This window comes from Rhinolophus sinicus, linkage group LG13 (assembly GCF_036562045.2).
Source record: "Rhinolophus sinicus isolate RSC01 linkage group LG13, ASM3656204v1, whole genome shotgun sequence".
In the NCBI taxonomy this organism is placed as follows: Eukaryota; Metazoa; Chordata; class Mammalia; order Chiroptera; family Rhinolophidae; genus Rhinolophus; species Rhinolophus sinicus.
The window spans coordinates 12,519,514-12,532,255 of record NC_133762.1 but is presented as its reverse complement, the minus strand read 5'-3'; the positions used below and the strand labels follow the sequence as shown (position 1 = coordinate 12,532,255).

At 49.6% G+C, this 12,742-nt stretch overlaps 1 protein-coding gene across 14 annotated transcripts in view; it reads right to left on the bottom strand.

The window, feature by feature from the left end:
• The window catches only part of SEMA4B (semaphorin 4B), a 74,280-nt gene that overhangs the window by 51,864 nt on the left and 9,674 nt on the right, over positions 1-12,742 (bottom strand). For 10 of the 14 annotated variants that reach the window (XM_074317705.1, XM_019718024.2, XM_074317707.1 and 7 more), the window contains one exon: positions 4,429-4,488. In XM_074317705.1, coding sequence (XP_074173806.1) covers positions 4,429-4,488 — 60 coding nt within the window. Of the gene's footprint in view, positions 1-4,428; positions 4,489-8,131; positions 8,184-9,437; positions 9,626-12,742 lie in introns of those variants that run through there. The other 4 variants (XM_074317709.1, XM_074317712.1, XM_074317713.1 and 1 more) reach the window with 4 other exon arrangements.

The following is a 12,742-nucleotide window of genomic DNA, read 5'->3' as shown; positions in this document are numbered from 1 at the left end:
TCCTGTTTCTTCTATGGACAAGAAGAGCTAAAAACTCACTGTCCCAGTCTGCTTCGTAGTTAGGAGTGGCCAAGTGACACAGTCCTGCCCAATGAGATACAAGGGGAGAAGTGCGAGGGAATTTCTGGGAAAGCTCTGATTAGAAAAGGGACAGGTGTCACGAGCGTAGCCCCGTCCTTCCTGCCTGACCAGGGACAGAATGGCTGGACTGGCAGCTTCCCTGACACCATAAACGAAAGACAAAGTGAGTCACAGAGACGTTCATCCTAATATTATGTAAAGCACCAAACCAAAGCCAGGAACCACTTACCTCCAGACATTTGAACTGAGCTCTTTGAATATCTTCACCTTAAACCATTGCTTGTCAGGGTGTGGGTGGTAGGGCCTGGTCTGTTACTTGCTGATAAAAACACTTCTGACAGACTGTGGCTTTCTCTTAGGAGGGAGAAAATGTGTCCCAGAAGTCACTCCCATCTCCTAGGACTTCTCCTCAGAATATTGACCACAGTGGGTCACGTGCCCTTTCCTGACTCCATCGCCCTCAGGGGCAATAGGTTCCCTTTAGGTCAATGGGGTGACTCCTGGGGTGTGGGGGTCAACTTTCCCTGAGGCATATGGATGACAGGAAGAAAGATGCTAGGTGTGTGTGTGTGTGTGTGTGTGGTGGGGGGAGAAGGGCCTGGGGAACAATTTGTGCCTCACCTGCCTCACCTGCATGGACCGGTTTCCCAATCACACTGCTCTAGGCCATTGCAAGACCCCACCTGTGTGCAGAGCTTTGTGACACATCCCAACCATGAGGCAACACCGTCATTTAAACCACTAATATGAGCTATACCTCTCTCAATGAGGTCAAAGAAATATTTGTATTTCCATAAAGCAAAAACCAACTTTCCTTAATAAATGAGTAGATTACAGTAGCTTTTACACTCCACAAGGGCAGGGCAATATCTTTCTTGTTTTCCACTGTATCCCTAATCCCCACCAATTGATGAAAAATGTTGAACCCCACAGACCCTTTCGACTTAGTCCTAGAGACCTGTCTTCACCTTGACTTCAGCCCACTAATTTGAGGGCTATGATCATCCAATCTGCTGCCATCTGACCTAATGCTGCTAGTATCTGCTCCGTATTTCCCCATCTCGACGACAAAACTGTAACAAGCAGTCTGTTAGGAGACCTGCTGAACCCAGCGTTACAAGCATCAGGTTGGTCTGGAGCTGAAGCTGCTGAACCCATTCTGGTTCCCAGGAATCGTCGCTTCCTTTCCTAGGGCTGCCCAAACCACCCCTTTCATCTCGCTCAGCCCTCTGGCCCAGGGTCTGCAGCATCTGCTTTTTTCCCTTTCAAAACCAGGAATGGCCTTTTGTCCCTCACCGACCTTCCCGCTCGTTTTCCATTGCAATTTTGCAAAGATCGCTGGCAGCGGCTCAGCATCCTCTTTCTCAGTAGCCCGGATACAATTAGTCCAGGCCCAGGGACCCTATTTCAAGTAGCCAGGCGCCCATTGACAAACTCTTCAGCCCATCTTGGAGTTAGCTCCTCTCTAGTGAGGCCCACTCTTCTCTGCCAGGTCTGAAAGGCTGACGGTTTCCGTCTCCCGCTGTGGCCTCTACCAGCATTCCTCCGTGGGCTCCTAGCAGCAGGCCTGCTCTTGCTTTCATCTTCCTGCTCTGAACAGAACTAAAAGTTCCATTCGGTTGCCCTCCCTGGCAGGATTCTGTAACAGTTGTTTATATCCCCCATCACAAAAAGCCATATCAGCTCATTAAAGAAAATGTAGAAAATTCAGCTAAGGAGGAAGACGGAGTAAGGAAAAATAACTGACTGCCCCATTACCTAAATCAGCTTGGTTGACATTGCAGCTTCTTATGGAAGCTAACCGGACAGGTCTCATTTATCTTGATGTGCCTTCTTCGTAAAATTTCCTTCTAAATCTGAGCCCTAGTTGTTAGCATTTGTATGCCCTTCAACAAAACAATTCTAGAATCAGTGCGATTTTTGCAGAGATTCTTACCTTAGTTTCTTCATTTCTGAACTTTCCTAATTTTCTATGGGGACTATATGTTGCTTTTGTAATCACGAAATGTAACATGTGTTATGCGCTGAACTGTGTCCCTCAAATTTTATATGTTGAACTTCTAACCCCCAATACCTCAGAATGTGACTGTATTTGGGGATAGGGTCTTTAAAGAGGTGATTGAGTTAAAATGAGGTCCCCAAGGTGTGCCCTAATCCTATATGACTTTTGTCCTTATAAGAAGAGGAGATTAGGACACAGACATGCACAGAAGGATGACCATGTGAGGACACAGGGAGAAGCCAACCATCTACAAGCCAAGGAGAGAGGCCTCAGAAGAAACCAGCCCTGCCGACACCTTGAGCTTGGACGTGTAGCCTCCAACCGTGAGTAAATAAATTTCTGCTGTTTAAACCACCCAGTCCATGGGACTTGCTATGGCGGCCTGAGCAGACTAACATACTATGTAATTAAAAAGAGAGACAAGGCAAGCAATACCATAAGCTCTGGGCATTTCAAGTTTTCACACTGGAAAATTTTGCTGGTCATGAAAAACCCATGGGTTCAGGACGTAATTTGTACCTTTTTTTTTTCTCATAGCTTGAATTTGAGCCTCTACCTGTAGGGCAAGGAGCAAGCAGAGGTCCAGCAGAGCAAAGGTGAGACATTTCTATTACAAGCTGCGACCAGCCACCACGTCCACAAGGCTCAGAGACCCCTAAGGGCAGGTCTGTTTGTGATGACGAGTCCTGAATGGAAAGCCCCCCGCTTGTGGAGAAGAGGAAGGAGTCAGGAAGTGGTACCAGAAAAGTTGGGCGAGGTCTAATCTGGTGGCCTGTCAGACCCATCGCAGACTCTAGGTGCGACTGTGACCCTAGAATGGACATAAGCAGCCTCCCTCTAGAAGGATACACGCATAGATTTTAAGCACTAACTCAGGGGGTTTGTGTCCTTCCCTCCAACACTCATGTGCGCTAATTAAAAACCTCTGCTCTAGTTAAAAACATAAAAAGGGGGGCCGGCCCGGTGGCTCAGGTGGTTAGAGCTCCATGCTCCTAACTCCGAGGGCTGCCGGTTCGATTCCCACATGGGCCAGTGGGCTCTCAACCACAAGGTTGCCAGTTCAATCCCTCGAGTCCCGCAAGGGATGGTGGGCAGCGCCCCCTGCAACTAAGATTGAACACGGCACCTTGAGCTGAGCTGCCGCTGAGCTCCTGGATGGCTCAGTTGGTTGGAGCACATCCTCTCAACCACAAGGTTGCCGGGTTCGACTCCCACAAGGGATGGTGGGTTGTGCCCCCTGCAACTAGCAACGGCAACTGGACCTGGAGCTGAGCTGCGCCCTCCACAAACAAGACTGAAAGGACAACAACTTGACTTGGAAAAAAGTCCTGGAAGTACACACTGTTCCCCAATAAAGTCCTGTTCCCCTTCCCCAATAAAAAAAAAATCTTGAAAAAAAACCCATAAAAAGGCAGTTTATGGAACTGTTGCAGTTGGATTCCTACCAGTGCAAACACTGCCCACCGAGTAAGAGATAAGCCCAGACAGAAAGGGAAAAGGTCAGTGAGATGTAAAGTGGAGGAAGCCAGGAACCTGTACAAACATTTCCCTGAAACAGGAGGGTGAAGGCTCCCTGTGCCTCTAAACACGACTTTCCTGAGAGCCGGACTGACGGGAAGACAGGAAGTGCACCTTTTTGCATAAAGCGCCAGTAAGAGAGGCAGCCCCAGCCAACCCTGTGGCTCCAGAAGTATTTCCTCTTGAGCTGAACGAAGCTCATCGGAGAGCAGGAAGATGGGTGGAAGCAAGGATTGGATGCAGATGAATAAGAAAGTGCAATTATGACTGGGAAGCACCAGGGTTTTACGTGGCCAAGCTCAGAGCCATAGGCTGTGGCAAGAGGTCAGGCTCGGGGGCTCTGCTGGGCTCTCCTACGCGCTTTGGACACCAGGCAATAAGGTCGTGGAGAACAAACACTTCTTGGATTATTGGAAAAAGTAATTTCCAAGAATGCTCATTGCAGAGCTATTTCTATTAGTGAAAAATTGCCCCCAAATAGGGACTGCTAAAATGAGTTCTGGTGCGTTGTTTGATAGACTGTTAGGCAACCATCTAAATAATGGTGCAAACACCTTAACCTGAAGTGTGGGACGCAGGTGGCCACGCCCAGCCTTTCCTTCCCTGGCTTTCGCTGAAGAATAAAGCGATGGGGCCCCACTTTTCACTCCACATAGGTTCACACCCCAGTAAGATCCTTCAGCTTGCCTTACCCTCAGTTCCTCCTCTATAAAACAGAGGTAATAACGGCAGACAGACTTTGTCTTTAAGCCCTAACAGAGATGAGCCACAGACTGGTGACAGCATAGCACAGTGGTTAGGTGAGCTGACTCTGGCCCCACACTTACCTGAGCAGGTGGTTCAAGCCCCGGCTCTGCCACTTTCTTTCTCTGATTGACTTTTCTCACCTGTAAAATGAGGAGAACAGGAGCATGGCTGTGGGGACTCAATGAATCAATACAGCCGAAGTGTTTACATTTAGAATGACTGTATCTAAACTGCCACCAGTCACATACACCCACTGAGCATCTGAAATGGGGCGTGTCCAAACTGACATGGGCTGGAAGTGTCAATTCACATGGGAGTTGAAGACTTGTTACAAAAAGAGAATGTAAAATATCTCACTAATAATTTCTTATACTGATTACATGTTGAAAGGGTAGTATTTTGCATCTATGGGGTTAAGCAGACCATATTTTGCAATTAATTTCACCTTTTTAAAAAACGTTTTAAAACATGAAGAGTTACTCATTCCCCCCCCCGATATCTCCTGTGTGTACATGAGGTATACGTGTTAATAAACTTCTGCTTACTTTATAAAAAACAAACAACATAAAATATAGCTACTAGAATAAAGTTGCAAATGGGCTTGTGTTGTATGATTATTAGATAGCGGTGGCTTAGAACAATGCCTGGCATGTAGCAAGAGTAACTGTAGCTACTGTCAGCGGTTAGAGGCTGGCACACAGTGAGGGCTTATCAAGCGGCCGTTTTTGTCCTGAAGACTTCTCACCACGCCCTCTCTGGCCTCTGCTTTGGAGCTCTATGCCTGAAAGACCTACGCCTGTCACATTCCCCCACAGCAAGAGGTCTCCTCCTGGTCTTTCCTTTAATTTTCCCCACCCCTAGGACATCTCCAGGGGCATTTACACACACACACACACACACACACACACAGACACACACACACACACACTCCATTCCTGCCCATCATCCCTCTGTTTCCTCCTCAAACCCTGCACACCCCAGACTTGCTCAGTGATACACAGGCAGGTGGAACGCTGCCAGAAGGGGCTGCTGGCAGGCTGCCAAGAAGCTGCCCCAAGCGGCCTTTACCCTGATAAATTCACTCCGGGGCCCCCCGGTCTACCCTCAGCCTGGCAGCTGGAGGAGTGGCGATCGGAGCCTCAGCTGTGGGCTTGAACTAGTCCGCGCCTCTGAGGACCGATGCCTACACCAGATGGCAAGCTGGCAGGGTGAGAACAGTTTTGTTTAGGAAAATATGTCCATCAGCCACTTTGGTTGAGGAAGTGGAGGTGCCAGGGACATGGGTGGAGGGAGATGATTAAACACACGAGGAACTAAACAGCTTTACAGGGGTCCTTGACAGGAACTTCGGGGAAAGGGACCCCGAAAAGAGAGAAGACAGGAGAGCATTTCGCAGACATGAAGGGGGGTGGGGTGGAACAAAATGGCAGGAGCTACAGTCTGGGAGAAATTCCGGTGAGAAATTCCCAGGGGCAGAGACACCAAAGGACTTTTAAAAAATATTACGGTAAAATACACGCAACACAATTTACCATCGTCAATATTTCTGGAGGTGCAGTTCAGGGGCATCACGTACGTCCGCCTTGGTGAGCGGTCATCACCACCATCTAACTCCAGAACTTTCTCCATCTCCCCAAACTAAACTTCTATGCCTTTAAACCAGGGGTGCCCAAACATTTTTCAACGTTTTTCACCAAGGGTCATATGCGTGCGGTAAAATATACCAACAGCCGGGCCACTCACTTGAGGTGAAGTACATATTGCCTCACCTGGCTTATTTAAGTAAACTAAATATATTTTTGGAATTTGCTGCAGGCCAATTAAAAATGGATTGCGGACCTCAGTTCGCCCGCAGGCCGCAGTTTGGACACCCCTGCTTTAAACAATAACTCACCATTCCCCCCAGCTCCTGACAACCACCATTCTACATCCTGTCTCTGTGAATTTGACTAGATACCGCCTATAAGTGGAATCCTACGGTGTATGTCCTTTGGACACTAGCTTATTTCACCCAGAATAATGTCCCCAAGGTTCATCTATGTGGCAGCCATACAGTTTCTCACAGTGGTCGGCCCGAGGGACGCCAGCTCAGCAGGGACCCTACCCAGCATCCCTCCCTGGGTATACACTGCCACCTTCTGGCTTTGGGTTGACCAACTGCCCCACCCCATCAGAGGACGGGCTTTCTCCTGACCAAGAAACCAGAGATGGAATGAGGTTTCCTTTACCTCCTTACAATCCTATCTTCCTGGACATTAGAGTCTGGCTGACCCCAACCTTTTCAATCATTCGGTCTCTTCCCACTGATGGCTTCACACCCCTGGCAACTGTATAGTCTCCAACGAAAGCTCTGTTTGCCTTCATTGTCAGCTGACTGGGCGCAGGGCCTTACATCACTGGGGTAATGGCATCCAGGCCACAGCACTGTTTCCGGTCCTTCTCCATTGTTTCCTTCTCTGATGGTTGGTTGGTTGTTTTTTGCTGGGGATCCCCAGCACCTCTCCAACTATTCTTCCCTCTTCGGCAGGCCTGCCAGGCCCTTGTAACCAGATAACCTGTTTATCCTGTTTATCACAGTGGTTTCCTCGCTGCACTTCTACAGTGTGTTACTTCTCTCTCTCTCTTTTTCTTTTTCCCATTACCTGAAAGTGGGTAAACACTGTCCTCCTGGTCCCCGAGGTCATTCTGACCTGGCCGAAAGCCCTTAGTTACATGTCTCAGACACTGACACCCAATGCCTCAGCTCCAGCAGGCCCCGCTGGGGGAGCCAGCTCGTCACCTGTGTGTCTTCCCATTCCCAGGGCCCAACCAGGAAAGCGAACGGGGGCTACCGCATATTGATGTCTTCATGGCCTTAGACTCCAGGACTTAGACGATATCCAAAGATATCGTCCTGGGCGTATGCAGGGGGGCCGGTAGCCCCTGTGAATTCAGCTGGGGTGGGGGTGGGGGACCAGGCGGAGAGGCCCAGGCTTCCTGGGTACACATGCCATCCACTGCTGTCCTCTGCAGACCCCCATCCGCCCCCCTTCCCTGCCTTGAAGACCCTCTGAACTACTCCATGTTTCCTTCCCCCTTCTCCACAGGACAGACCTATTCATTGGGTGCTCCCAGCAATGCAATCCCTCCTCCCCCCTCTGCCACGTGCTTGCTCTGGGACTTGGAGCACCTCAGAGGTTCCCATGACATCCGTCTGCTGGACGGACACCCGGGACGGCCCAGCCGAGGAGGGCACGTGGCTGCCACCGCAGAGCCAGCCTGAGGGAGGGTGCTCCGAGGCTCACCTTCCTTTCCACCCCAAACACCGCTGTCACACATTCTGGAAACGGCTGCTCACTCCTGGGGCCCCAGGGGTAGCTAAGGGCACCTGAGGTTGACCCGGGACTTCTGAAAATGTCCAGACCCATGAAGCCGTGCAGTACAGGCATGAATTAGCCCTTTTGAGCCCAGAGCGCTCTATGGGTGACCGTGAGTGACAGGGGAGGCTGAGCAGAGGGAGCCGCTGCAGGAATTGGGAGGAACCACCCTCTGTCCCGGGGACTGTCCTCCTGACTGTCAGACCTAGAAGGACCAGATCCTGCTGACACACCTCCACCTCTATGTGACACCTTCTTCTTGGAATGTCATGCAGGCCATTCTCCACACCCACCGTAATGCTCTTTTCATAATTAGCCTCGCTCAAAAGCCTTCAGTGGTTTCCCACAGATCCTGGAATAACGGTGTCTTAGCCACGCCTTCACAGCCCACGTGCCTGGGCCCCGCCCATTCCCCTGAGCTCCGTACCTGCTCCTCTGCCCTGGCTGACCACTCGCTAGGCACCCCGATCTGCTCCCAGTTCTAGCATCCCGAGCCCGTTTCAGCCTCAGGACCTTTGCACTTGCTGTCCCTTCTGCACAAAACGCTCTTCACACAGGTGTCCCCTTGGTCAGTTCCTTGTCATTTGGTTGGCAGCTCAGAAGTCAACCTCCCCTGAGTACTCCAATCTAGGGTAGTCTCCCCTTGGCTTTGTGCTCTATTCCCCTCATCCTATTTCATTCTCTTCTCCACGCAGACCCCTTTCTGAAGCTTAAGCTTCAGGGACCCTCACTTGCATCGGTCCCTTCCAAGGCTCAGTACCTCATTTTGCATTCCCCTGATCAGCCAACCTAACTGTGTAAGCTTCAGGCCCCACAGACTCTAAATCCATTTGTACCCAGAGCAAAGGACCAGGCCACATTTGGTACGTCCTGTGCCTGCCTCTGGCAGGAAGACAACTCAGCATTGCTGCTGCCAGGCTATTTCGACAGGCCCTTGGCTTCCCGAACTCTTCAGGTCTGGATGCCAAGAGGCAGCCTTGCTCAGAAATCTTGGTAACTGCCCTGCGCACTGTGCCCTGAATTTGACAGCTATTTGTTCTTCTCCCTTCTGGTACCCCCTGTCTTGACTCCCCCAAATAGGCATAAACATTCTCAACCAGCAGCCATAGCACGCTAAACTACTCAGCGAGGAGACGGAAAAACCAAGGCTTCTGTAGAATGTTTCATCTCGTCCCTTTCCAAGCTTTTCCGCAAAGCCCATCCTTATGTCTGTCACCTGCCTTAACTCTTACCAGCTTGGGCAAGTATTTAACGCACAGGGTTGACTCTCCCACTGCCTTGCTCTCGGCAGACCTGGCTAATTGACCACTGAACTCTTTCTAGGAGGCGTCTATGTTCACACTACGCCATAGATCAGAGAGAAAACCTATCTGCCTCCTCGAGAAACTCTGGTCTAAATTATTGAAGCGGTAAAATCAGGTTCAAAGGAAAAGGGCCAAAGCTTGCAATGAATTCCTACATCTAGGCCGAGTGCAGGGAGGCCCATCCCAAGGTCGTATTTTCTGTTTGACCAAGTAAGGAAAGACCACAGGAGACCATGGCACCTGTGGTACACCTCGTGACGCAGTGGAAAAATCGCTGACCTGGAGCTAGAAGTCCTGCTCTGTTCTGGGCAAAACGACTAACTTCCTCATTCTGCAGATGGAGCTACTCTGCGTGCTGTTTGAGTCAGCTCGGGCTGCTATTACAAATGACCACGCACAGAGAGCTTAAACAACAGACGTGTTTCTCACAGTTCTGGAGGCTGGGACGTCCAGGTTCAAGGCGCTGGCCCATGTGGCGAGAGCCCTTTTCCAGGTTGCAGACAGCCGACATCTCCTTGTAACCACATAGGCTGGGAAGAAATCCAGACACACCCTAATGCAGTTTTTTGGGGGGGCCCTGGGGAGCTGTCCTTCGAACTTGGAGAGAGTGTCACCTCCTGGTGGGAAAAGCAGTAAGAAAAGGAGGTGATGGATGAACTTAATGGCTACAGAGAAAACCAGCATCCACAAAGGAGTCTTAAGACACAGCTGCTGGGGCAATGCCATCTGAGGGGACTGTCCCCCTCTCATGTATTACTTCCTACTTCAGCTGCATCTCTCGACAACCCCTTCGTCCTGTTCTCCTAAACTGGATGTTACAGACCCCACTACTCTCCTCAGTGCCCCCAATTGTTCATCCCCTTCACTCTCCGCCTCCTCCTGACCTGAGGAAACAGACAGCACCAGGCAGCAACCATCCAGTGCAGCTCCCTCCTCCCCAGGAGAGGAGGGTGAATGTGCTCACCTGCAGTGTGGACCCCTCAGTGTGGTCTCAGCCACCTCTCCCCATCACCCTCCTCTCTCACTGCCATCTTCAGCCTCACCTCTGCCAGCTCCTTTCCCTCAGCACAGACATTTACTAAGGATATTCCCAGCTTCAAACAAAACAAGAAAACCCACCCGAAAACCCAAATCCCTAACCCCTCCTTCCATTTAGCGTCTCCCTCCTGCTTTCTCCTTCTTGAAAGAGAAGTCGGCCCTGGTGGACTCCCAGCCTTCCCTCAACCCACTGCTGCTGGGTTCCTGCTTTCACTGCTCCCGCCTCCTCACCATCCAGAGGAGAAATAAAGAAGTAGCCCCTCCCAAGGTCACGGATGGCCTCGGGGATGCTAAATCCAGGGGACGCCTTTCGGTGCTCATTTACTTGTCCACGTTGCAGCTTTCCCACTGTGCAGGCCCTGGACGTCTCACGCTTTCTATGACAGCCCTTCTGGGTCTCCTCTTCCTCAGGGGCCCTTTGGTGTTGGTGTCCCCCCAGGGTCTCCTCAACGATCCCTCCCCCTCGCCCCTACTCCGTCCTGACAGCACACTCTCTCCTTAAGCCATCGTTTCAGAGCCATGGCTTCCACTACTGTCTCTGCTGAGAACATTTAGCAGTAAGCATCGTGTGAAAGGGTGCAACTGGGAGACCATGTAAAGGAAGACAGGAAAAATACCGGTCCTTCCCATGCGACTGTGGGCACGTTAGCACACCACGCTGAGTCCTGGATTTCCCCTCCCTAGAGGCGGGGGAGACTGGTACCTACTTCACAGGGCTCTGAGGACACCTCAGTGGGGGAATTCTAGAGCAAGCGCCCAGTCACAGAGTCGTCCGTGTTATGACGGCTTCTGCAAAGTGCAGGGTTAGAGCAGCGATGGAGAGAGTGAGTGTACACCGAGAAGTGGGCGTTTGGGACTGGTGGGGTCTGTCTGCCCAGGGCATTCCTCACTCGAGAATGCAGATGTCATGGGGCTGCCAGCCGAGGAGCCGGCTGCTCCTTCCCGAGGCTGCTGCTCTGCTTCGGGCCATCTGGATGTCCTTCCCAGCACCTGACGTGGGTTCAGCACATAGCTGACCACGAAGACGAAAGTGCGTGTCCCGGCATTCCTGAGCTAGCCTGTCCTGAAGTGGGGTGAGGTGCTGTTGGACGGGCATGACAAAGCTTAGAGCCAGGGAGGGAAAAGGTCATTTTCGGGGCTGTGTCCTGGGGGAGGGGACACAGTTACCACAGGCAGGCGCACTGGTCCTGAAGAAGTGCACTGAACCTGTCCTCAGCGCTTGGCCAGGGGCCAGGCCCTGCACTAGACGGGAATGCTGTTTGTGCAGGAGTACAGGCCCAAAAAGAGGACTCGTGGACTAATTCTGTGGTGGCTGGGGACAGCGTATACAGGCTCAGGAGCCAGCCATTAAATTTTACAAGGCAGTTATTAAACACGGTCATTATTAAGAATTAAGTTATATAAACTTACAATTAAAAAAATGATATTAAAATACTCAAAACTCATCACTTCCTATTTATTTTACTAGATTTTACTAGTACCATGTTTCCCCCCAAAAAAGACCTAGCTGGACCATCAGCTCTAATGCATCTTTTGGAGCAAAAATTAATATAAGACCCTGTCTTATTTTACTATAAAATATATATATATATATATATATATATATACACACACACACATATATGCACAAATATATATATATATATATATGCACATATATATATATAAAATATAATATATATATTATATATATATATTATATTATATAAGACCTGGTCTTATAGTAAAATAAGACGGGTCTTATATGATATAATTTAATACTGGGTCTTATATTAATTTTTGCTCCAAAAGACGCATTAGAGCTGATAGTCCAGCTAGGTCTTATTTTAGGGGAAACACGGTATCTCCTCAAGGCTATTCACATCCATTGTATCTATATGGTGGAAATACTATAAAATGGAAATGCTGTGTAATTCTGTGTTCAGTGATGTGATATTGGTAGTATGAAGCTGGCCACGGTGCAAGTACGTACACCACAGAAATCAGCAAATGCTAAAAATCAACACACACCACACACACACCCTCCACAGAGTGGTTGTTAAAAACATTTACCAGTACCTTACTTGCAAACTGATGTCGGGTTTTTGTCTTTAGCCATTTCTTATGAGTTCCAGTATTTCACATCTGCCCCCATAAACAGGGCCCGAACCCCACTCCAGCCTTTGGGTTTTCCCACTCCAGATTTGGAGTGAGCTGCCTCACAGGTCCAATTCTCGCTGGTCAATACCCCACCAAGGCTGAGAATAAGGGTGCCCACTACTGATTGCTTAATACTCTCACCCTCCCTCAGCTAAGTACTCTCACAATACTACCAGGAGGTTGGTGTTGAACTGTTACTCTACCCATTTCACAGATGGTAAAGTGAGCCACAGGGAAGATAAGCAACTCTCCTCCTAGGCAACCAGCTAAGACAAGGTTGGAATCATCTCATACCCATTAGCTCTGCAGATAAAGAATAATCTGATAATCTGATAAGGGAATTGGATTAAGTGGTTCTATCTCCCACTCCTTCCTGCCACCAAGCCTGACTTTATTTTCAGCTGTCAGAGGGTATTCATTTTGATGCATATTCTTAGTCATGTCCAATAAAATAGGATTCATAAAATGTGGCCTAATGGAGATCTTCAGGGAACTTTAATGATTAAATAAGACTCTTCTAGACTTAATGACACACTGTTTCAGTTCATGTAGTGCTT